This window comes from Empidonax traillii, unplaced genomic scaffold, assembly GCF_003031625.1.
Source record: "Empidonax traillii isolate 1590-97213 ecotype Southwest subspecies unplaced genomic scaffold, ASM303162v1 scaffold1012:size296937, whole genome shotgun sequence".
NCBI lineage: Eukaryota > Metazoa > Chordata > Aves > Passeriformes > Tyrannidae > Empidonax > Empidonax traillii.
In genome coordinates, this window is record NW_020956205.1 from 252,517 (window position 1) to 279,313 (window position 26,797).

At 42.9% G+C, this 26,797-nt stretch overlaps 1 protein-coding gene across 1 annotated transcript; it reads right to left on the minus strand.

Moving 5' to 3' along the window:
• LOC114068187 (creatine kinase S-type, mitochondrial) lies at window positions 1-26,797 on the minus strand. Its single transcript, XM_027904107.1, has 9 exons — window positions 26,640-26,797; window positions 24,093-24,291; window positions 22,007-22,102; window positions 20,344-20,565; window positions 15,092-15,177; window positions 9,274-9,397; window positions 3,285-3,419; window positions 2,824-2,949; window positions 1-231 (listed from the first exon to the last, which is right to left on the minus strand). The coding sequence occupies exons 1-9, from the start codon at window positions 26,789-26,791 to the stop codon at window positions 112-114; spliced, it is 1,260 nt and encodes a 419-aa protein (XP_027759908.1). The 5' UTR covers window positions 26,792-26,797; the 3' UTR covers window positions 1-111.

Sequence of the window (26,797 nt, forward strand, 5' to 3'; positions counted from 1 at the left end):
GTATCAGGTAGTGTTTTATTAAACTAGCTATTTATATAGAGATATACGGAGGTGCCTTTCTATCAAAATGGCAGCCATATTTTTCATCATTTACAATCATCATCCACAAGATCACTTTCTGCCAAACTGAGGTAACGGTGGTGGTACTTTAATGTCTTGACCTCTTTCCAGTTTCTTCTCACAGTCAACTAGATAGTTGACTCCATCAATGACAATCTGAACTAGTTCTACCTACAAAAACAAGAAAAACAATAATAATATAAGATTTAGGTAACATTTTAATAGAGGAAGGAAAAAATTGGCTTTGTATGGCAAAGGCTGCAAGTAAAGACAGACCCAAGGAGAGTCATGGGCACAGAGATCACACACAGGGAATATGGGTCATGCACTGATTCAGTGGAAGCCAATAGTAATTCCCTTCTCCCTACCCCTTCTCTTGTTCATGCTGAGTTGGGTCTTCTGACAATAGAAATTTTCAAATAGGTCCCTAGTTTCCACCAAATTCTGCTCCTACACATATCCCTATATAAATAAACAAACTGAAGTGCTTAAATAAAATGTTTAGGCACTAGTTTAGACACCTATTTCAAATGTTACCACTCTGAGGGTACAAGATCCTCCCCAGACATTTGCTGAGAACTACAGCATGTCAAAGCCATGGGTTCCCATCTGCTGTGTTCTCAAAATTTACATATTAGGACAAAGAAAGTGAAAAGACGTTTCCATGAATGTTGAGTCACCAGGCAGTTCTCTGTGAAGCAAAAAATGCAAGTAAAGAGGTTCTGGTGTTTTGCCAACAGCATTTTGTGAAGTTTGGATTAATGCCTTTATCCAAATGCCTTTGGGCTTAAAAGCTATGGAACATTGTCTGATATTTGGTAAATGACTGTGAAGACTACTGGCACTTTGTCTTCTATAGAAAGTGAGGGAGTTGTATTTTTATTGATGGAAAACAATGTGATATATAAGTAGCACTGAAATGACTTGAAGAATCATGCAGAGCCCTCCCTTACTGTTTAGCATGCTTAAAGCATCTGTAGAAACTAAAACTTATTCTATGATATTAAGATATTAGTATAGTTTTGTGTGTCTGAAAAAACAAAAATTATGTTCTCCTATGAGAAAACAGTAAACTGAAAACTAATTGGAATGGGGGTGTAAGGAGGGGAAGAGACACACTCATTTCCCCAATCCAGTGGCACCATGAGCCCTGAATGCTTCGGGATGCATGGGGTAGGAGGAAGGTAGTGGGGGTTCTTTCACATGACTGAGAGTTGGTAGGATGGCAGGACTAGACTTTTGGCCACAGCCATTTAGACTAACTGGCTGTGGTGGGTTGATCTTGGCTAGACGTCAGTTGCCCATCAAGACACACTATCACTCCCCTCCTCAGTTGGGACTTGGGGGAGGGAGAAAATAGTATGGGAGAAAACCTATATGGGTCAAGATAAAGGCAGTTTACTAAAGAAAAAGTAAAGGTCATGCATGTGCAAGCAATGGAAAAAAAAACAAAGATTTTATTCTCTACTTCCCATCAGCAAGTGATCTACAGCCTCTTCCTGGGAAGCAGGACTTCAGCATGCGTGGTTGCTCCAGAAGGCAAAAACTGTAAATAACAAATGCCATCCCCTCCTCCTCTATTCTCTTAGCTTTTATATATGAACAGATGTCATATGGTCTGGAATAGCCCTTTGGCCAGTTTGGGTCAGCTGTCCTAGTTATGTCCCCTCCCAAGATCTTGCCCACACCCAGTCTATTGGGGGGCAGGGGGGCGTAATGTTGGAGAGACAGCATTGGTGCTGTGCCAGCACTGCTCAGCAGTAGCCAAAACACTGATGTGTTATCAACACCTTTCTAGCTACCAGTGCAAAGCACAGCACTATGGGGGCTGCTATGGGAAAGTTAACTCCATCCCAGCCAAACCCAATACAGTGAAAGTGCATGACTGAATCCTAAAAGGAAAACTGCATGTTAAACCAGTCTTGATTTCAGTGACTGATTCACTGTATGGGTTAGTCCTCAAATCCTGCTTCTTTCCTCAGCATTTTGCACTGGGTACATCAGGTACCTGTCCAAGGTACAGTATCTAGCTCCATTCCCAGTGTACAACTTCAGTGAACCCCATTCAAAAAGATGGAGAGAGACTTTTTACAAGAGCATGTAGTGATAGGAAAAGGGAGAATGGATTCAAATTGAGAGTAGGTTTAGATTAGATATTAGGAAGAAATTCTTTACTGTGAGGGTGGTGAGGCACTGGAACAGGTTGCCCAGAGAAGTTGTGGATGCCCCCTCTCTGGAAGTGTTCTAGGCCAGGTTGGATGGGGCCCTGAGCAACCTGGTCTAGTGGTAGGTGTCCCTGCCCATGGCAGAGGTGGTTGGGACTAGATGATCTTTAAGGTCCCTTCCAACTCAAACCATTCTATGTTTCTATGATTCTATGATTCTTAGATACCTAGCTCATGTCCAGCATTATAGAGAGAACCTGCACACCTAACTCATAGCTGTGTACTCCAGCAGGTATTTGGGTATAAAGGTTTGTGCTGTGATGCTGAGAAACATTGTCCCAAGGGAATTCTGTTACCACAGTCAAATGTTTTCAGTACCTGCACACTTTCAACAAAATGCCTCAGCACATGATGTAAACAAGTCACATTTATGGAACTTGCTAAGGAACTTGTCATATTTGACAAGCACTGTATGCACAGTAGTAATTTTTTGTTTTGTAAGCCTGGATCAAATTCACTAGGTGAAAAAAACTGGAGGGGAATTGACATATCAGTGCAGATTTGAGTTTAAAATCAAGGAAAAAACCAAACTGGTTACCTCTGATCGACCCATGCGGTCCAGGTTGGAGATATCATACACGTCTGCAACAGCTGCTGTGTCCACTCCACCAGTGCCACGCTTCTGCAGCCTCAAGTTCTCCAGGATTTTTGGAAACCTGGGATCCTAACAGAAAAAATAGATTTGTTCATATTGTCTTTTGCCTTGCTTATTGTTATTATCCATGATCTAGTACCATCTCCGGAAAGACAGACAGTTTCCTCTGTCTTTGGATTATAGCCTGTCTTGGGGTCTGTCTGCTGAGTAGATTAATTTCCATTAAAAATATAACAATTTTCATAATACAAGTGTGCTCAATTAGTAATGCATTATGCCTGGGACCTAGCTGTTGCACATCTTAAAAACATCCAATTGCTGTAAACTGTCATTTTTTATTTGTTTCTTTATAAATCACATGAAGACATTATTTACATCACTGACCTTTTAAACAATTTATGTACCTTGCTAAGGTTTGGCAGCTTTACATGGACTCCGGCACGTAAACCAGTTCCTAGGTTCGAAGGACAAGTCAGAACATATCCAAGACGTTCATTCCACATGAATTCCCAGCCTCGTTCTTTAATTAATCTTTCAACCTATGAAGGCATAAAAAAAAGAGAGAAAAATAAAGAGAAAGAAATGCATACAAGTTTGTCATCTTCTGACACTTTTTTATAGATGAAATTCTTTTCACTTTGAATCTATGTTGATGATGAACTTCACTATTCACCAATGGAGGTGCATACATATATACTCAAGTAAAGTCTATTTTGGCTCTGGTATGAACCTTTGCATTCATCAGGCATCAAGTTCCCCAGTGAATATTACAAAAATTTCTTCATCATTTTCTAACTACCATTAACTTGAAGGCTCTTTATCACTTTATCACATGGCCTTAGCCCATGAAGCCATATGCTTACATAGTAATTCTGGCTTTTACCTATAGTACAAATGATTTCCTAGCCTTTGTGCTTTTAGAGCCAAGTTACAAAGCATAAGTCCAAACATCTCAAACACTGTGGATAAAACAGAAGGAGCCAAAGCCTAGTTTTATATAATTTTCAAGGTGATTACATGATGCTAGGTGAAGGACATTTGATTTCTAAATGCTTAAATTTCACAGCCCTTCTTCCACTATGAAAAGACTACATAGCTCCTCTATAATGTAAGTGCTTTTGCAATTCACAGAATATCCTGAATTGGAAGGATCATCGAGTCCAACCGCTAAGTGAATGGCCTATACAGATACTGTACCCATGACTTTGGCATTATTAGCACCATGCTCTAACCAACTAAACTAATCTCAGGGTCAGTAGTTCTAAAATCCAGTTACAAAGGAGACTGAAATCATTATCCTCGGAAATATCACAAAGGTCTATTGACCTTTTAATAAGCTACTATTCTGTCCATTCAGCTACACTTCTGAGACTTAATTCTATGACCCAAATCCAATTTCAGTTCAGTAAAACCACTGTCAGAAGAGAATCAGATACCTATGCCAGTTCAGGTTCACAAGATCTCTGCAATATAGGCAAATAATTCCATTCTGCAGAAGGATACAAAAGAATGGACTATCCTGACATTTCAATATTGTGTGAGAATGCAGAAATTGCTTGTAAGAAACCTGACCTGATTTCCTGCCTCATGCACTTGCTCTGGTCACAGTTCCCAAAGCTATCTGACCACTTCATACAGCAAGGTCCAGAGGTCCACTTCTCTTGAACAAGAGATAAGCACAGTAGCAGAGGAAAACATGGAAACAACATCCCCAAGCTGTCACTTAGACTACAATCCTGTACATTACTCAGTCTCATGGATATGCCCAAGAAGCATACCAGATCCCAGTGAATGACCCAGATGCCAACAAAGCATCCATTAGGCACTTTTGTTTTTCCATGTTCCCAAACTCACTACATATTCAAAATTTCTAAGAGATCCTCTGAACTTACCTTCGGGGACCACTTCCACAATCAATCACAGAATGCTTTGGGTTGGAAGGGACCTTAAAGATCATCTAGTTCCAATTGTCCTGCCATGGACAGGGACACTTTTCACTAGACCAGGTTGTTCAGAGCCCCATCCAACCTGGCCTTGAACACTTCCAGGGAGGGGGCATCCACAACTTCTCTGGTCAACCTGTTTCAGTGCCTCACCACCCTCACAGAAAAAAATTTCTTCCCAATATCTAATCTAAACTTGCCCTCTTTTAATTTGAAGTCATTCCTCCTTGTCCTGTCACTACATGCTCTTGTAAGAAGTCCCTCTCCAGCTTTCCTGTAGGCCCCCTTCAGGTAGTAGAAGGCTGCAATTAGGTCCCTCGAAGCCTTCTCTAGGCTGAACAATCCCAAATCTCTCAGCCTTTCCTCATAGGAGACGTGTTCTATCCCTCTAATCATCTTCATGGTCTTCCTCTGGACTCGCTCCAACATGTCTCAGTCCTTCCTGTGCTGAGGACCCAAGAGCTGAATGCAATACTCCAAGTGAGGTCTCACAAAGGCAGAGTAGAGAGGCAGATTTATCTCCCTCAACCTGCTGGTCATGTTTCTTTTGATGCAGCCCAGGATAGGATTCTGGGCGGCAAGCACACATTGCCAGCTCATGTCCTGCCTCTCATCCACCAGAACCCCCTATTCCATCTCGGCAGGGCTGCTCTTGATCTGTTCATCCCACAGCCTGTTCTGATTCCAGGAATTGCCCTAACCCAGGTGCAGCCCCTTGCACTTGGTCTTATTAAACCTCATGAGATTCCCATAGGCCCACTTCTTGAGCTTGTCCAGGTCCCTTTGGATGGCATCCCATCCTTCAGGGGTGTCAACTGCACCACTCAGCTTGATGTTGTCTGCAAACTTGCTGAGTATACACTCGATCCCTTTGTTAATAACGCTGTCTCCAATATGGACCCCTGAAGGTCACCACTCATCACTGATGATCATCAGGCCTCTGAGCAGTTGACCACTACCCTCTGGATGTGACCGTTCAGACAATTATTTATCCATTTAACAGTCCACACATCCAATCCATCTCTTTCCAGTTTAGAGAGGATGTTGTGGGGGACTGTGCCAAAGGTCTCACAGAAGTCCAGATAAATTCCATTTGTAGTTTCTTCTTTGTTCACTGTTATAGCCACTCCATCATAAAAGGCTGCTAGATGGGCCAGACAGGACTCGCCCTTGGTGAAGCCATGACGGCTGTCTCTAATCACATCCCTGTTCTCCATGTGCCTTAGTATAGCTTCTAGACGATCTGTTCCATGATCTTCCCAGGTGCAGAGGTGAGGCTGATAGGTCATTAGTTCTCAGGGTTCTCCTGATGCCTTTGAATTTTTTTGATTTTTAGCTTTTTGTAGATTTTAGAAGTTATTGCGTAGTAAATGTAGATTTTAATGTAGCTGTATAACCTTTCACACTTCAGAACAGTACTTAGAACTCACTAAACCCTTTTTTTGCCCATTTCATATCAAATTTTCTAAATTCTTCAGGCTTGTTTAGGCTCCTTTTCAAGGTAGAATTGTAGAAAACACCCTGTAAGAACATTTGCACCTTAGGTGTGAAGAACAAGATACCATTATAGTCAAAGCAACCCTCAAACCTGGAACCTTAAAGGAGCTCCAAAGACAATATGTGCCCTGAAGAAGAGGAAGATGAGGAAGAAAGGGGTCTTAAGACCCCAGACTCAATTTCCAGAGGGGTGTGCCAGGGAGGATTTGGGGGGTGGGTGGTTCTGGGATTGGATGGACAATACTATAAAATTGTAGAGCCACTAGACACCATGCACATGCCTTTTTTCTGTACTCCCCATGCCTGAAGGCCATCATTAAAGACCTGCTCTTTATCTTATCTCTACTAAATTTGCCTGGAGTATTTATTTGCTCCTGATCTTAAGGCAACACTCCTTTCTACCCTTTTAAAAGATGGGTACAATGTTTCCCTTTTTCCAGTCACCTGGCACTTAACCTGGGTGCCAGGACTTTTCAAATATCATGAAGAGTTGCTTGGCAACTACATGAGTCAATTCCTTCAGAATGCTGGGATGCATCTCATTGGGTCCCATAGACTTATGTATGTTCTGGTTCTTCAGGTGGCCATGAATCTGATCTTTACTTAAAGTGGGAAGTACTTTGTTCCCCCAGTCCCCATCCTGTTGTCTATACACAGGAGTAGTGTGGAAAGAGAGGTTGCCTGTGGCGTTCGGTTTCAGGACGAATGCCAGAAGGGCATTCTGGGAAATGAAGTACAGGGTACTCTATCGCACATGCGCAGTGAAGTGCCTGATTATGATTGGTTATGAAGGTCACATGTTGTGACATGTCACTATTCAAACTCCATATATAAGTCGTTGTTCCTTTCAATAAAGATGGTTCAGTTGCTGGTTATGCTGGTGTCTGAGTCTGTGCTGGGTTTATTGCTTATTATATTAATATTACACTACAGTTGCCATTGAAGAGTGAAGAAAAATACTGTTGAGTACCTCAGCCTTCTCCTCATCCATTGGTAGCAGTTTTCCAGCATTATCAGGAGGGATACACCTTCTTCTATCTTCCTTTTCTGGTTACCCTAACTGTAGAAGCCGTTTATAGTTCCGTGCTTTCCCTACTTTACCATGTGGTGTTTGTTTGGGTTTTTTTCAGGTGAAGGCCTGTGTTGGTGTCTTTGAAGTGATATGGGAGTGCACAGTTATATGAGCTATACAGCAGTTGGAGATTTCCTGAGACAGGAGAGTCTCTAGAAATCCAGAGAAGCAGGAGTGAAAGCTGCTTTGCCCAGAGTGAGAGGGATAAAGCAAGTGTTCCAATGAAAAAGAAGAATCATAGAATCATAGAATCTTAGAATCATAGAATTAACTGGGTTGGAAGAGACCTCCGAGATCATCAAGTCCAACCCTTGATCCAACCCCACTGTGATTATTAGATCATGGCACTCAGTGCCACATCCAGCCTCATCTTAAAAACATCCAGGGATGGTGAATCCACTACCTCTCTGGGCAGCCCATTCCAATGCCTGATCACTCTCTCTGGAAAGAACTTCTTTCTAATATCCAACCTAAACCTCTCCTGGCAGAGCTTAAACCCATGCCCTCTTGTCCTACTGCTGATCGCCCGGGAGAAGAGACCGAACCCCACTTGGCTACAACCTCCTCTCAGGTAGCTGTAGAGAGTGATGAGGTCACCCTGAGCCTCCTCTTCTCCAGACTAAACAACCCCAGCTCCCTCAGCCTCTCCTCATAGGACTTGTGCTCAAGTCCCTTCACCAGCCTGGTTGCTCTTCTCTGGAACTGCTGCAGCACCTCAATGTCTTTCCTGAACTGAGGGGCCAAGAACTGGACACAATACTCAAGGTATGGCCTCACCAGCGCTGAGTACAGGGGAAGGATCACTTCCCTCGTCCTGCTGGCCACACTGTTCTTGATGCAGGCCAGGATGCCATTGGCCTTCTTGGCCACCTGGGAACACTGCTGGCTCATGTTCAGCCTCCTGTCCATCAGCACCCCCAGGTCCCTTTCCACCTGGCTGCTCTCCAGCCACTCTGTGCCCAGCCTGTAGTGCTGCAGGGAGTTGTTGTGACCAAAGTGCAGGACCTGGCACTTGGCCTTGTTGAACTTCATCCCGTTGGAATCAGCCCAACTCTCCAGCCTATCCAGGTCCCTCTGCAGAGCCCTCCTGCCTTCCAGCAGGTCGACACTCTCCCAACTTGGTGTCTGCAAATTTACTAATGATGGACTCAATCCCCTCATCTAAATCATCGATAAAGATGTTAAACAGGACTGGGCCCAGCACTGATCCCTGGGGAACACCACTGGTGACCGGCCGCCAGCTGGATGCAACCCCATTCACCAGCACTCTCCGGGCCCGGCTATCCAGCCAACTATTAACCCAGCAGAGAGTGCCCCTGTCCAAGCCATGGGTTGCCAGCTTTTCCAGGAGTATATTATGGGAGACAGTGTCAAAGGCTTAGCTGAAGTCCAGATAAACTACATCCACAGCCTTCCCCTTATCCACCAGGTGGGTCACCTGATCATAAAAGGAGATCAGGTTGGTCAGACAGGACCTGCCCCTCCTAAACCCGTGCTGGCTGGCTCTGATCCCTTGTCCATCCTGTAGGTGCCGTGTGATTGCACTCAGGATGATCTGCTCCATAACCTTGCCAGGCACTGAGGTCAGGCTGACAGGCCTGTAGTTGTCCAGGTCCTCCTTGCAGCCCTAAAGAAATATTTCTTTAACCATCCAGGGCTGAAGATTGTAGTATAAAATCTAAAATGACATTTTACCTTTTTTTCATCCAAGTCAGATAACGATTTGTCTTTGTTTCCTTTTTTAACTGCTATTAATGTGGGTTGTTATTTGTATTGGTGTTACTTTATTTTGTTGCTTCTGGAGATGTCAGTTCAGTGTTAATCACACTAAGTAGTGCTGACAATAAACAAATAGTTATAATAAATTCATTGAGCTACTACCTCTTTTAAACCACGGCAAAATCTTTCAAACACCCGTTTCATGTTGCCACCCTTTTCCATGGAGATCACCCTGGTGTGGTCCTCTTCATTAATCCAGACAAGAAACGTCTTGTCATTGTTATGCCTGGTTGAGAGAAAAATGAGCAGCTTTACAGCACAAGATAAGCCCTGAAAAATAACTCTCAGTATCCATAGTTTTATTAGAGTCTTTCAGGACTGTGAAGAGGTTAAGCACTGCAAAATAACATTGCTCTGCATGGTTAAGGACATGAGCTACTTTCACAGCTTGATCCCCCATGCCAATGGAATTATGCAGATTTCTCAGGTCACAGTGAGAAGAGCAGTTTTCTCTGATCACATCATGCTGCCATGAAGCTGAGATATGAAGAACGTCTTCAAACATGAATACAGTTGGGATGTACAGCTGCTAAGGGAACAGGCAAAGGGAGAAGCCAAATTCTGCATCTTAAGTCACTGGGGATGGTTTTTATTGTTCTTGGAAAATTGTGCAGTTAGAAAAAAACTGACTGGGGGCACAGCCCTGTGACCTTACTTAATTGTAGTGTCTTCTAAATCAAATCTCAGTGCCCTTCATATTACTTAATAACACTGAATTGCAACATCAGTCAAATTATATGTCTGAGGAAAACACCTACATGTTGCTTCTGGACACTGCACTAAAGATACTGGCTGGTCAATTAATGCCTACAGAGAAGTTATCTACTCTTATTCCAGATTTATCAGTCATGACTAGGTTTATATAGTTCTAGGTCAAACTCAAGATCACTTTCCTTGATTTTCTCCATTTTTTCTATCTTTTGCAACAATCTTTCTACAGAATATAAAAAGTGATTGATAAGATCAGACTTGTACATACAAACAGTAGAATATGACCAAGTTTGAAACACATGAAATTTGAAACTTCACTGAGAGCCTAACTTGCAGCCTGCCTTTTACTGTAATTTACTTTTCACTCTTTGACAATGCAAAACTGGACAGATGCAAGCATCCTGTGGCCTGACATTATAGTTAGAGAGAGGTCCAGTCATCTCATTTTCAGTCACTTGCAAATAATCAGGGTAGGATTTTCCAGAGATTAATGTTGACCTGACTCAGTTTCTCCTTTAATGAGTCTTCCCATTGCTTCAAGGAATGCAGTGTGACAACACTGAGGAAAAAAAATCTCTTCTATGGCAATACTGCATCATGTTCAGAAGCATATCCAGTATTATTCTGATAAGTTAAACCTGTCTTGTCAGGGAGTAGTAACTGTAAAACCTGATCAAAAGTCTGTGGAAATCTGTGAGGACTTTTTATTTCAGTGAACTTCCAATTAGTTCCCCTGTGCCTCTTTTAAATGTTCTAGGGAAATGATAAATCGGAGGCATTCTGTATGTTGTCTCTACTACAAAACAGAAAAATCACTAACATTGTAAATACTATCCAGGAATTTCCTGAATAAAACAGACTTGATTTTATCTTGTCTTACTTGCAAAATATGAGGCAGAAAGAAAAAAATGGAGTTATAGTGAATGGAAAATATTTCAGTGAGCCAGATTTGAAAACCTACCCTTCTTTTACACAGAATTGTTTTCTACGAGATTACACATTATGACATCGTCTCTGAAAGTCTTGAACCTGCCTAGGGCAAGGAGATAGAAGGCTTCTCAAAATCCCTTTTAGCCTCATTTTCCAGAATTATAACATCTGGTATTCCCTACAAATATACCAGGATGCATTCGGATGCTAAGCATTGCACAGCTGCCTCCATGTGATAGGATGTGTGTGTGTGCACTGTACTGGGGGCTGTTATCCCCTTCTCTAAAAATATTACATTCAAGCACAAAAAATATCAATGTTATAAAAGAAGAAACAGACATAAAAAACCCCCCACCAAAACTCAAATGGTGGGTGAAAAGCTGGACATGAGCTGGCAATGTGGCTAGCAGCCAAGAAGGCCAATCATATCCTGGGCTACATCTAAAGAAGGTCAAGGGAGGTAATTCTGCCCCTCTACTCCACTCTGGTGAGACCCCCACATGGAGTACTGCATCCAGCTTTGGGGCCCTCAACATAAGAAGGATATGGACCTGCTAGAATGGGTCCAGAGGAGGATTCCAGATCATTCAGGTCCAGAGTCCTCAGCACAGGAAAGATATGGACCTGTTAGAGTAAGTCCAGAGGAGGGTCACAAAAATTATCAGAGAACTGGAACACCTCTTCTATGAAGACAGGCTGAGAGCATTGGGATTGTTCAGCCTGGAGAAGAGAAGGCTCTGAGGAGACCTTATTGCAGCCTTTCAGTACTTAAAGGGGGATTATAAGAAAGATAGTGACAAACTATTTATCAGGGTCCATTGTGATAGGACAAGGGGTGATGGTTTTAAAATAAGAGAGAATACATTTAGATTGGACATAAGGAAAAATTTTTTTACAATGAGAGTGGTGAAACACTGGAACAGGTTGCGCAGAGAGGTGGTAGATGCTGCATCCCTGGAAACCTTCAAGGTCAAGTTGGATGGGACTCCAAGCAACCTGATCTAGTTGAAGATGTCCCTGCTTATTGCAGGGGGGTTGGACTAGATGACCTTTAAAGATCCTTTCCAACTCAAGCTATTCTATGATTCTAACTGGTTTTGTATCCACTCTTTGTCCAGCTTATTTGGAAAAAAAGGATTACTTTCACCTTGGGAAATTAAAATAACATTCCATCTCTCAAAAGTGTGGAAGGGGAAAGGAATTTACAGTGCAATGTTATGAAACTACTGCCAATGGTTCCTAGCTCCCAGTGTTGCTACAATCCAGTTTTAAGCCATATTTGTAACCTCATTATGCTCATTTAATGGTGATTCACAGGCTCTTTCTAGAATCAAACTTTTATCTTGAAATAAAAAAAACAGATAAAAAACCCCATAGAAGGACCCATACTTATGGTGCTACATTGTGTTGATGATATTGATTGTTTCTGTAGAACCATAGAATAATGGAATTATTTAGGTTGGAAAAGACATTTAAGACCATCAAGTCCAACCATTAACCTAACACTGCCAAGTCCACCACTAAACCATGTCCCTAAGTGCTATATCTACATCTTTTAAATACTTCCAGGGATAGTGACTCAACTGCTTCCCTGGGCACCTTCTTCCAATGCTTTACAACCCTTTTGGTGAAGAAATTTCTCATAATATCCAATCTAAACCTCCCCTGGTTCAACTTAAAGCCATTTCTTCTTGTCCTATTGCTTGTTACTCAGGAGAAGAGACCAACCCTCACCTTGCTACAACCAACTTTCAGGTAGTTCTAGACAGTGAGAAGGTCTCCCTTCAGCTTCTTTTTCTCCAGACTGAACAACTCTGATTCCCTCAGCCACTCCTCATAAGACTTGTGCTCTAGACACTCCACCAACTTTGTTGCCCTTCTCTGGACACCCTCCAGTACCTCAATGTCTTTCTTATAGTGAGGGGCACAAAAGTGAACACAGGACTCAAGGTGCAGCCTCACCAGTGCCAAGTACAGGGGGACGACCACTGCCCTAGTCCTGCTGGCCACACTATTTCTGATACAAGCCATGATGCCATTGGCCTTCTTGGCCACCTGAGCACACTGCTGGCTCATATGCAGACGTCTATATTTACCAACACTCCCAGGTTCCTTTCTGCTGAGTAGCTTTCTAGCCACTCTTCCCCAAGCCTATAGCATTGCGTGGCATTGTTGTGACCCAAGTGCAGGACTCGGCATTTAGCATGGCTGAACCTCAAACAATTAGCCTCAGCCCATCGATCCAGTCTTTCCATATCCCTCTGCAGAGCCTTCCTACCCTCAATCACATCAACACTCCCACCTAACTTGGTGTCATATGCAAACGTATTGAGCGTGCACTCGATGCCTTCAACCAAATCATCAATAAAGATATTAAAAAGAATTGACTCCAATACTGAACCCTGGGGAATACCAGTTGTGACTTTTAACTCCATTCACCACAGCTCTTTGGACTTGGCCATCCAGTCAGTTTTTTGCCCAGCAGAGAGTACACCCATCCAAGGCACGAGCAGCCAGTTTCGCCAGGAGAATGCTGTGGGAAACTGTCAAAGGTTGTACCGAAGTCCAGCTAAACAGCATCCACAGCCTTTCCCTCATCAGCAGGTCACCTTGTCATAGAAGGAGATCATGTTAGTCAAGCAGGACCTGCCTTTCATAAACCCATGCTGACTGGGCCTGATCCTATCCCCTGGTTGTCCTGTATATGCCATTTGATGGCACTCATGATGCTCCATGACCTTCCTGTGCACCCAGGTCAGACTGACAGGCCTGTAGTTCCCCAGATCCTCCTTCTGGCCCTTCTTGTAGGTGGGCTTCACATTTGGCAACTTCCAGTCAACTGGGACCTCCCTGGTTAGGCAGGACTGCTGGTAAATGATTGAAAGTTTCTTGATGAGTGCTTCTGCCAGCTCCCTCAGTACCCTTGGAAGGATCTTTTTTGCCTTGGATTATGGGGGCTTCATTGTGCTCCCCATCTCTGTCTCCCAGCTCAGAACACTGAGTGCACTGAGAACAATTGGTCTTGCTTTTAGACTGATGCAAAGAAGGCATTATCTCATCAGCCTTTTCCTCATCCTCTGTCACTATGTTTCCCTCCCACATCCAATAAAGGATGGAGATTCTCCTTAGCTTTCCTTTGGTTGTGAATGTATTTACAGAATTTTTTTTCTTGTCTTTTATGGCAGTGGCCAATTAAGTTCTAGTTGTGCTTCCTGGACTTCTTTGCCCTTCAGGACTGTCTCACAAGGGACTCTCTCAACCAGGTCCCTAAACAGGCCAAAGTCTGCTCTCCAGAAGCCTGAAGTAGCAGTTCTAGTAACCATATTCCTTACTTCCCCAAGAACGGAAAACTCCTATCATTTCATGATCGCTGTGCTCAAAATGGCCTCCAACCATCATATCACCCACAATTCCTTCACTTTTTGCAAATAACAAGTCCAGCGGGTGTGCCTTCCCTAGTTGGCTCACTCTCCAGCTGTGTCAGGAAGTTTTCTGCTGAACATTCCAGGAACCTCCTAGACTGTTTCTTCTCTGCTGTATTGTATTTCCATCAGACAACTGATTTGTTGAAGTCTCCAAGAGAACAAGGACTAGAGATTGTGAGACTACTCCCAGATGCTTATAGAATATTTCATCTGCCTCTTCCTCCTGGTTGGATGAAGACCACCAGGATATATGCTTTGTTAGCCTTTCCCCTGGTTCTTATGCATAAACACTTGACCCTTTCATCATCATTGGCAAGCCCTAAAAAGTCCAAACAATCCCTAACATACAGGGCTACCCCAAGGCCTGTCCTTCCTTGCCTGTCCCCTCTGAAGAGTTTATAGCCATCCATTGCAGCACTCCAGTTCTGTGAGTCAACTCACCATGTTTTCATGACTGCAATTATATCATAGCTTTTCAGCTGTGCAATAACTTCCAACTCTTCTTGTTTGTTGCCCATGGTGCATGCATTGGTGTAGATGCACTTCAGTTGGGCTGAAGTGATCCTACCACCTTTATGTGGGAGAAGCCCTAATTCCTTTGTGACTGTTTTCAAGCTCTTCTGTGGTTTCTAACACTTCAACAGTCCTTGCATCTTTGCTGTATCTTTGCATTTATGAATATAAAGGTCTTAATTTTTTTTCAATAATCATTTAAAACGCTACAGAAATATTTAAAAAAACAAACTGAACATGCTGTGAGTATCAGTGTAGAATGGCTGTGGGGTTAGAAGCAAGGAGACTTGTAATACATATTTATAAACATGACACATGCTTCTATGCATCACACAACATACCAGATTCCTCTGGCATCTGGCCAGTCACGTGCCATCCCAGCACATGTTAGCAAAGGGGACACTGGCTTATCAAAGAGAAAATGATCCTGGACACCAAAATGGGACCAGAAAGAGAGAGACAAAAAGAAAGAGAAACAAAACAAAATTGAAGTTTATTAACAGTCTTATGCATTTAATATGAAGGTAATCAATACAATTAAATCCCATAGCATGACTTGCGAACCTGATTCCTTCCGGACTAAAAGTATGAGAATGATATTGATAACACACTGATGTTTCAGTTGTTGCTAAGTAGTGCTTACCCTAAGTCAAGGACTTTTCAGTTTCCCATGCTCTGCCAGTGAGGAGATGCACAAGAAGCTGGGAGGTAGCTTTGCCAGGACAGCGGACCCGAACTGGCCAAGGGGATATTTCATACCATAGAATGTCATGCTCAATATAAAAACTGAGGGGAGTTGGAGCAGCTGAGGAGCAGCTGCATGGTACTTAGTTGCCAGCTGGGATTAAACCATGACAGACTTTTCTTGGCACCCAGTATGGGACACAAAGGGTTGAGATAATGGCAGATCTGACAATAACATGTTAAAACAGCTTTGTTATATGCATTCATTGTATTGGTTTAGAAGCTGCTGGTCACAATGTTGATTCATTTGCTCTCAGAGCTGTTGTGCTTGTTCCCAGGGGTTTTTATGTAATACCTTACTTGCTGTATGTGTTCTCTGTGTATATTTATTGTCTTTGGGACCTGGGCTCAGGTTATGATTGTAGTATACTTTGTAGTATTGGCTTATGATATGGTAGACTCACTGGTGGTGAAACTAAGGTGGTCTATGCACTCAGCATTGCTGACACCTCTGTACTTTGGGAGCCATCTACTGGGAACTATTAATAATTACATCTTTTGCCTTTTTTCTCCCAGAGAGTCAACCCATGGCCTAGATTCCTTCCTTCCTCCCTTCCTTCCTCCCTTCCTCCCTTCCTCCCAGTTCTGCTAGGAAACAGCATGTTGCTGAATATGGTTCAGGTCTTGTTTAAGGTTAAACAACTATTTAAGAACATCATGCAGAGATCTGTTTCAAGGCTGTATAGTTATGAATGGCAGGGTGTGGGACAGTATGGGCAAGTACCTAGGAGAGTGGTCACCTCCATCCTTTTGGAACTCCTGAACAAGTGCAGAATCCTGAAAAACTAGTAAAATATTAGGAAAAAGTATGCTGTCACCCTGGCAATTCCAGAGAGACGCAAATAGTTGTAAAGTGCTGGGGCCTGGCTAATGCCTACAGAGCCCTGTTCTACACTACTCAGTACTCTCAGGGGGAAGAGAAGGTCTTTTGATCTGATGACAAAACAACAGACACTGCTGCTACTCCAACCCTGATGATAGACACTGTGGCTACTCGAACCCCAGTGACAGATCCTGTGCTTACTGCAAACCCCGTGATAGACACTGCCGCTGAACCAGAGAACCAATCTGTGCTGGTATCAGTTGCCCCTATACACAAAAAGAATTGGATGTGAAAGACATCTTGTTTAGTAAAGAAGGACAATGAGAACAAAGAAGGGTCATCACAGGAACAGGAGGAAGAGACAGATAAAAGAACCACTCGATACTTATCCCTGAGTGAGCTGCAGGATATGCAAAAAGATTTCAGCTGTCATCCAGGTGAGGACATTATTAAATGTCTGCTCCAATGATAGGATAATGGAGATAAGAGTTTTGAATTAGAGGGTAGGGATGCCAAGTAGCTGGAAACACTTTCTAGGGAAGCAGGCATTGACAAGGCAATTGGAGGAGGGACAGGAGTCAGCCTCTGGAGGCAACTGCTGTCAAGAGTAAGGAAAAAGTAGCCCCACAAGGAAGATGTTATGTGTCACCCAGGCAAGTAGACCGCATTAAAGGTATCCAGTACCTCAGGGAATTAGCCATTCTGGAGCTGCTTTATTTTGACCTAAACAATGCACAGTTACCAACAGATCCAGACAAAGTCCAGTGCACATGACTTGTGGTGGAAATTTTTATGGAGTGCACCACCATCAAACACTAACCTATTTGCAACAATAAGCTGGAGAGACGTCTTGCCAGCAACAGTAAATGAAGTGGCTTGCCAACTCCAGGAATATGATGAAAAAATCTCTATCATCTCAACTGTGAAAAAACTGTTCAGGGAGTTTCAGCAATTCAGAGAGGATATCTCCTACTCCCCACCTGTACAGACACACAACTCAGATTTTAACAGCAGGCATTCTTCCACCCAAGAGGGAGGATATAGAAGGTACGCACCATGGGGTACCCCGGAGTTTTACTTGCATGGCCACAGAGAGGACATGAGGAAGAGGGATGGAAAACCTACTTTGATCCTAGAGGCACAGGTGCAGGAATTGGATGGAAAAAAAATCACAAAAGGGGATTCTTCCAGTAAAGTTGCAGCTCCAGGCTCCAGTGGGCAGTTTTCCAGGCTGAGTGGAAGGGCTGATGTACCTCCTGATCATATGGGAAGAGATTGTACTGTGTTCCCTGATGTCATCAAGCTATGCAGAGGCAGAACCCATTTGCATTTCTGGAGTGACAAGAAGGATTCCAATGGCTGACTGGAGGCTGAAATCAGCATCACTGGGAATGAGTGACAAAAGTACGCCATGGTGACTGGCCCAGAGGTTCCATGAATCCTTGGCATAGACTATCTCAGGAGAGGGTATTTTAAGGACCCAAAAGGGTATCGATGGGCTTTTGGTATAGCTGCCTCGGAGACCCAGGAAATTAACCAACTGTCTACCTTACCCAGTCTCTTGGAGAGGCGCTGCTGAAGGTCAAAGAACAACAGATGCTGATTGCTACCACAATGGTGCAACGGCTGCAATATTGCACCAACTGAGACTATCATTCTCATCCATAAGTTGATTCATCTACTGGAGAGGCAGTGAGTAAGTAGCAGGACCCACTCACCCTTTAAGAACCCCATGTGCCCAGTCCAAAAGTCTAATGGAGAATGGACAGTAACAGTAGATTATCATGGCCTGAATAAAGTCATGCCACTGCTGAGTGCTGCCATAGCAGACATACTAGAATGTCTATGCAAAGTGGAATCAAAGGTAGCCTAGTGGTATGACACAAATGATGCCACTAATGCATTTTTCTCAATCTCTTTGGCAGCAGAGTGCATACCACAGTTCACTTTCATTTGGAGAGGCATCCAGTACACCTGGAATTGACGGCCCCATTGGTGGAAACACAGTTCTACCATCTGCCATGGCCTAATTCAAACTGCACTGGAACCAGAATTAACAGCTATCTTTTATTTTCTGCCAGTACCACCCGTCAAGCAGAGCTTTTAAGTTAAGAGCCTCTTTTTGTTAAGACAATGTAGTGGGTTTCTGTGGGCTGGGTTTTGGTAGCGGGGGGGGGGGGGGGGGGGGGGGGGGGGGGGGGGGGGGGGGGGGGGGGGGGGCTACAGGGGTGGCTTCTGTTAGAAGCTGCTAGAACCTTCCCCTGTCCTGTGGAGCCAATGCCAGCCGGCTCCAGGACGGACTTCCTGCCACTGGCCAAGGCCAAGCCAATCAGGAGTAATAGTAACATCTCTGTGATAGCATATTTAAGAACAGAAAGTTGTTGCACAAGAAGAATTCCAGCCAGGGAAGAGTGGAGGGAGAACATGGGAAAAACAATGTAGACACCAAGGTCAGTGCAGAAGGAGGGGGAGGAGTGCTCCAGGAGCCAGAGCTGTGGCCCCTGCGGCCCGTGGAGGACCATTGGGGTGCAGAGACCCACCTGCAGCCCATGGAGGAGCCCATGCTGGAGCAGGTGGATGCGTGAAGGAGGCTGTGACCCCATGGGAGGTCCAAGATGGAGCAGGGTCCTGCTGGAGACCTGTGGCCCATGGGGAGGGAAGCCCACACTGGAGCAGGTTTTTCCCGGGTAGGACTCGTGGCCCCTGTGGGAGACCCATGGTGGTACAGCTCATTCATGAAGGACTGCACCCCCATGGAGGAGTGGCGCATGGGACAGCAGTTTGGGAAGAACTGCTGCCCAAGGGATGGACTCACACTGGAGAGGTCCATCAAGGACTGTCTCCTGTGGGAGGGACCCCATGGGAGCAGGGGAAGGACTCCTCTCTCTGAACAGCAGCAGAGACAACAACTGACCATAACTCCCATTCCCCGTCCCCCTGCACCACTGGGGGGGAGGAGGGAGAACATGGAAGGAAGGAGGGGTGGGGGGAAGGTGTTTTTAAGACTGTTTTATTTCTCACTCTTTGGCTCTTATCATGTTCGTAATTAATTTAAGTACTATCCCCACTTTGAGTCTGTTTTGCCCATGAAGGTAATCAATAATTGACCTCTCCCAGCTGTTATCTCAACTCATGAATCCTTAGCTGTTTTTTTTTCTTTCTCTCTCCTCTGTCCAGTTGGAAAAGGAGAGTGAGAGAGTGGTCTTAGTGGGTACCTGGCATCCAGCCAGGGTCAACCCACTACACACATGAAAATCTAAAAAGACTTTGTAAGAAAAATTTTCATATAAATATTTGATCTACACATAGCAAAACAGAGAGCAGCATAAGAGAAGAAAGGAAGGCAAGCAAGCAAGATCAAACTTAACACTAGGGACCTTATGTCACTGCAAAACTTAAGGAGAGGTATAATTCTCCCCACTCTACTCATATGAGAAAATGAAGCTTTCTCTCTTTCACATATGCGCGTACACACACACACACACACACACACATTCTTTCTCACTTTCTTTCTCTTAATGCTTTCAGAGACTTTTATCTTTAGTTAGCCATCCTTGATGTAAGTTTCTTTAAATTGCAATTGGATGGTCTTCCAGATTCTGGAGGTCCCTTTTGTCAGAGGAATCTCTGGGGATATATCATCTATTTGATGAAATTGAGAGTTGCTAAATTAACAAAGGACTAACTAAAGATACAGTTCATTGCTTGTAGTAGAAATCCTGATTTACCAGCAACTGTTTTTAAAGAACCCTAAACTAAAATACTTATGCTTGTACATTCATGTTCCTGTGTTCCGGTATTTTATTTTCTGTCAAATTATACTCTGTGAATATCATGATCTCTGTGTGTGTGTCACACTGAGAATTTTGTTCTTAGCCTATATGCTTGCTACCCTTGACCTTAGAGATCCCAAATGTGTAGATATAATTTGAACTAATTTCCCCAAATCAGTTTAATTTTGCATTTTCTCTGAGTGTACATATGGCTCTTATTCACATGCAAAATGTCACATGGAGCTATACTTACATCAATAAGCTGCTGCTGATCGTTCTCAGACATATTGGTCAAACTATAGTACTTTCCAGAAAGGTCTCCTTTCAGTCCAGCTAGAGCAGTGACTACAACATTTTCTACTTCTCTTCTCTCTGCCCTGGTACAAGCTGGAGGAAGGCTGAGGCCCCGGATGCTACGACCAGTACGTACTCGTGATGAGAGGACATAGCGCTCATCAAATTGACCATGGGTGATCTGAAAGAAGAATATTTTTTAATTTACATACAGTTCCCCATTTTGTACACAACCATTTAAAAACCCCATGATACAAAAATGGTTCATCTTTCTGCCCAGGGATCTTGACCTTTCCTAGATATCACAAAACATTGGAAACCCCTCAGTGTTTCAGATACTAAGGGTTTTTTTAGGAACTCCAAAGTTCTTTTGCTGACTGAATGTGGCAAAGTAACCAGCTGATCCTTCTTATCTCCAGCATGGAATACAAAAAGATCTGAGTGGCTTTTGGAAATATGGATATGGATGTAGAAAGAAGGCCAGATATGGAAATTCTTTTGAAAGAAGAAAGCCCAAGATGATGCTAATCAACACTGTTATTGAATGAGGAAGGAAATATTAAGCAATGTCGAAGACTTGACTGTGTGTGTGCAGGAGGGGGGAATGCTTTCACTCTGATCCTTAAATACATGGTTAACTTTAGCTCATGAACAGGTTCACAGTGCCATTAGGAAGAGGTCCAAATGTTTTGTAAAAGTTGAGATCAATCCCTCTGTTAAGAATAAGGTAGGATGCAACTAACTTGCTGTTAGGACCATTAGTGCACCGAGGAGCTCTTTCACCCTCTCTCCACTGGGTTTTAGTCAGCTCTGATATTTTACACCCGTGTAACCATGGATCCAACAACTTTGAAAATAGCTGTCTGAAAAAGATCTATGAGAAGTTTCATTTGCACTCTTTACACCTTGGTTTGAGCTGCATTTAATCTAAGGCACCATTGGTCCTTGCCTGAGCTACTTTGTAGGTGTTGTGCCTATGCCTGGCCTTGTACCTTGTTTATACTGACCCTGCCTCGCTGACCTGACCTCAGACTTGCCTTGTCACTATGGGCTTTTCTGTCAATCATTGGCCTGTTGGCTGAACCTCGTTTACCTGTTCTCTTCTTGCTTGGGTACTGCGGAAATGTGCCCTTGGTGAGCTCACTGTTTTGCCTGTCTTGCTATCACTTTTGGCTCCTGGCTTGCTCCTTTTGCACAGTCTTGTGCCTCTGACACTTCTGCATAATGTCAGGGTGTAATTGAATAAAGTAGTCAGGTGAACACTACAGTAGTCAGGTAAAAGTGGTCCAGTAAAGAAAGAAATTAGAAGAGAACAATAAGGAAAAGAAAGAAAGGCCATGTAGATGCTAGCCTGGTTTGTCCTTTTTCAGATGCTGAAAACCCCAGCAAACCTAAGCTGTAAACTAAGAGGCTTGCAATAAAAAAGGACAGAACCAGAGCTCGCTTCATTTAGTCATACTCCCTGTATGATGTGCTATTTCAGTCATTTGTGCCATTCCAGTTTCTTTAGCCAGTTTCTTCAATTTCTTTGGAGTTGGATCAAGGTAAAAAAAGTACTATTACATACAATATCATCATTGTAAGCAGCAGCACTGAATATCAATACTTTATTTAAATCCTACCTTGGATGCATCCAGGTCTGTGTGATGCTTCATTGTGCATGGATCATAGCCATTATGCCTCACTTTAATGACAGGGTCAAAAATCTCAGCAAATACCTATGGAGTCAAGAGAATCTACAAAAAGTCTTCAGTACCATAGAAACACTTTAATACACTAACTTCAGTCACAAGGGAAATCCCTTGGTACCAGCTCCTGGATGACAGCCATGGATGTCAGCAAGTGCTGACAGGGGTAAATATAAAAGGAAGGGTCATATGTGGATTGTATCTTTGAAAACTGGTCTCTGAAAAAATTATCTCTCAAAATCTGATCTATTTTCAATAGATCTCTTGTTTATGTAGCAGAGGGTAACTACCAGTAGTTCACCATGAGTTTCTCAATTGCTCTGAGTTTCTCCTGTACCTTAGAAGCAGAACATGGAATTTCATCCTCTGTCTCCTAACAATGAATTGGGAGATTGTGTCAGGAACAGTGTGACCAGCAGGATGAGGGAAGTGATTCTTCCCCTGTACTCAGTGCTGGTGAGACCACACCTGGAGTACTGCATCTGGTTCTGAGCCCTTCAGTTCAGGAAGGATATTGAGGTGATGGAGAAGGTCCAGAGAAGAGCAATGAGGCTGGTGAAGGGACTTGAGCACAAGTCCTATGAGGAGAGGCTGAGGGAGCTGGGGTTGTTTAGCCTGGAGAAGAGGAGGCTCAGGGGAGACCTCATCACTCTCTACAACTACCTGAAAGGAGGTTGTAGCTAGGTGAGGGTCGGTCTCTTCTCCCAGGCAATCAGCAGTAAGACAAGAGCGCATAGTCTTAAGCTCTGCCAGGGGAAGTTTAGGTTGGATATTAGGAAGAAATTTTTTACAGAGAGGGTAATCAGGCATTGGAATGGGCTGCCCAGGGAGGTGGTGGATTCACCATCCCTGGAGGTATTTAAGAAGAGACTGGATGTGACACTGAGTGCTATGGTCTAGTAACTGCAGTGGTAGCGGATCAAGGGTTGGACTTTATGATCTCAGAGGTCGTTTCTAACCTGGTTGATTCTATGATTCAATGAGATTATCGGTTGTGGATTTCAGTCATTTTGACCTAAAGAGTGCTTTGTAGTGGTTGCTCATCTTCACAACAAAAATTACACCTTAATTTAGTTACAAGCTTATTCTAGTTATCACAGACAGGTACTGGATGTGGTGGCAACCAGATTAAATTTCAGGATTTATTAGCAAATAAAAAATATGTTCAGTCTCCAGGCAGCTTGTGCCCTGTTCTTAGGTCATATAAGAATACTTGTCTACTAAGAATCATTGACTACTGGTGCTAGTTAGAACCATTTAGCACAGGTATGTCAACACTGATCACAATCACATCTTCCTTCTGTTGTTCAGTAATAACTCTAGCAGAGCTTTTCAAGGCAGTCACCATGTCTAAATAAGCAAAATTAATCACAGAAGCTGGTAGTCCCAGAATACCAGATGTCTTCTTTCATCTTGAGCAGCCTAGAATTTGGGATACTATTAAGAAATTGTATATTAATAGATATTGTTGTATGGTAGACTGAAGGAAGCAGACCACAGAGGTAAATAAAAATAAGGATTTTCTTTTTTTTCCATCCTAATACTGTCTTTGGCTTTTGTCATGGTCCAATAGTTATGGCTTAAAGATGCTTGGCACTTCACAGAAGCCATTTTCTTTTCAGTTCTGCCTCAGCTGTTTTACAGTGTAATTTCCATATTACCTGTATTTTGATGTCTCTTGTTGTTTTTCCATAAACTATGTTTAGTATTAGGAAAGAGAGCAGCTGTTGGAGGCAAATAGAGGATTGCTCCCAAGCAGCCACATTTTATTGACTTTGACTGCAGTAGAGAGGGGTCCTTTAGCAATGCCTCATATTCAATGCATTTCCTAAAGTAGAATAGCATTCAAATCTTCATAAAGAGTAGGAAAAACGTACATGGCCTGCCCTTTATATATTATCTGGGATACAATTTTTCTTAGGAGTCCATATTCTACTATGAATGTGTTCATATAATGAGCTCCTGTGAACTATAGCATACAAACTGAAACAAATATGATAACATTGTGAAAATATTTTACCTCATAGGATTCTTCATCACCTGCAACCATACCCACAGTTTTAATGAAAGGATGGCCAGGATTGTCAACCCCGGTTTGGATGCACTGGTCTAGGGTGTAGCCATTGGGAGTGATCTTGTCCCTTAGCCTAGCATAAATTGCTGGTGTGAGGCATTCAGCCATGCAGTTGTTATGTTTGCGGAGATCAGGATAGTCTGCACTGAAGAGAAAAAAAAAAAAATACACAAACACTTAATATGATATCTTTAAACAGTAATCCTTTTTAGTTTAAGAAACTACTTAAATGATCAGGAAATATGGAGTACACAGCATAGCTGAAAAATATAATTAGTTCTTGGTTTATACATATATTTGGTTTATGTGGCAAGATTTTTGTAGTGGAGTGGGCTGTAGGAATGGCTTCTGTGAGAAGAAATCAGGGGCTGCCTCCATGCTCGAACAGAGCCAGTTTCAGCAGGCTCCAAAATGGACCAAAATGGACCCACCACTGTCCAAAACTGCACCAATCAGTGAAGCTGGTGGTGCTTCTGTGATAACATATTTAAGAAAGGGTAAAAAACACTGCATAGCAGTTGTGATAGACAGAAGTAAGAAAAGATGTGAGAAAAACAACCCTGCATACACCAAGGTCACTGAAGAAGGAGGGGGAGGAGGTGCTCCAGGTGCCAGAGCAGAGATTCCCCTGAAGTCCATGGTGAAGACTGTGGTGAGACAGGCTGTCTTCCTTCAGCCTGTGGAGGATCCCATGCCAGCAGAGATGGATGTACCCGGAAGGAAGCTGCAGCCTATGGTGAGCCCATAATAGAGCAGCCTCCTAGCAGGAACTGTGGCCCATGGAGAGTAGCCCATGCAGGAGCAGATTTTTGGGCAGGAACTGTGGTCTGTGGAGGACCCATGCAGGAGCAGTTCTTGAAGAACTGCAGTTTGTTCTTGGGTTCTTGGGAAGGATCCACATTGAAGTTCATGAAGGACTGTATCCTGGATCAGGGGAACAGTGTGAGGAGGAAGTAGTGGCAAAGTGTTATGAGCTGATCAGAACCGCCATTCCCCATCCCTGCCTATGTCACTTGGCAGAGAGGAGACAGAAGAGTTAGGAGTGAAGTCAAGCCTCAGAAGAAGGGGGGTGTGAGGGACAGGTGATTTTAGTTTTGTTTTTATTTCTCGATATCCTACTCTGTTACAATTGATTGGGGATTGATTAAATTATTCTTCCTCAAGTCAAGTCTGTTTTCCCCATGATGGTAATTGGTGAGTGATCTCTTTGTCCTTATCTCTACCCATGAGGTTTTTCATCTTATTTTCTCCCCCTGTCTTGCTGTGGAGGGGTAGTAAGAGAGTGGCTGTGTGGGTGTATGGCAGCCAGCCAAGGATAACCAATCACAATACATTGCACTGTATGAGGAATATTGAACTCACAAAGTACTCCACAGTGCACTGCTGGGCAGCCCCACTAACAGACAATAGCAGCTTTCTGTTACTTGGAGCAACCAGAAAAATGAATCCTTGAAAGTGTATTAAATCTCTGCTGAGACACTTATTGAAAATTAAAATCTCTCTAACATTGTTTTGTTCAAGTAGGAAATTAATTATGTTTAACTGGATGAGAGCTCTCATTCTGAGCTGAGATATTCTTGCAGCTTCATGGACATCAGTGTAACTGTCTGATCTATATCAGCTGGGAATCTAACTATTTTACAGTATTTGGGGTTCTTTTAATGGTTTTATTTACAAAAAATTGTACAGTATAATAAAGCAGAGAAAATGACATTATGCTTTAGTAAATAATTTTTATGGGTCAGATCACATTTACCTTGTTTTGATAAATTTGCTTTATGCACAACCCCATTACTTTGATAAGAGTTTATTTGAGCTAAGATACTATTTGTCACAGAAAAAAAAAAAAAAAGAAAAAAAAAGGTCTGTCAAAGCCTGGTCCTTTCTTTTGGGTGGTTTGGTTTGGTTTGGTTTTTTCTTTTTTTTCCCACAAATATGGCCAGCAAAGTCAACTTACATATCTGTAGTTAGTTTTTAATTATCAACCAACTAGGTTTTAAACAGAATTAGGAATACTTCAAATACAGTATTTATGTAAGAAATTTCTTTACTATTTCCATCATTAAAATACTTTTATAGTTCCTAATATTAGAGTTTATGCAATCAGCATGTCCAATAGACACTGAAAGCATTCAAGAGCTGACAAGATAAAATAAGGACTGAATTGGTGCTATGCCTAAAAATTGAACCATTTTTCAGGCTTGTCATTGTTTGGCAATGTTTTTGTAAGTGTGTTGATATGATCTCACATCCCTATTTTCTGTCCTTGAAGGCCATTGTCAGTGCTATCTAAAACTGGGGTTATTAATAAAGGATGCTGGGTTTTAGTTTGATAGTTAACAATTCATATGCAGAAACATAGTGTGTTTGCATGAGGGAATAGGTACTCTGCAGCTTTAATGGGGATCTTCCTCCTCCAAAGAGTTAAATGCTATGCCTAGCCCAGTGAACTGGGTGCTATGCTCAGCTGACTACTTAACCCAAAGGGCTTACCTTGGAGGGAAGAGTTTTCGTTTTTCTTGAACAGCAGCCTTAACATTTTGCTTATTGAGGAGGTATCCAGTGGTTAGGATCCCTGTGCCTCCCGCTGCAAAGAATGCAGCAGTTGCATGGCCAACCAGGAGACGACAGAATGTGCTAGCCATTCGTCT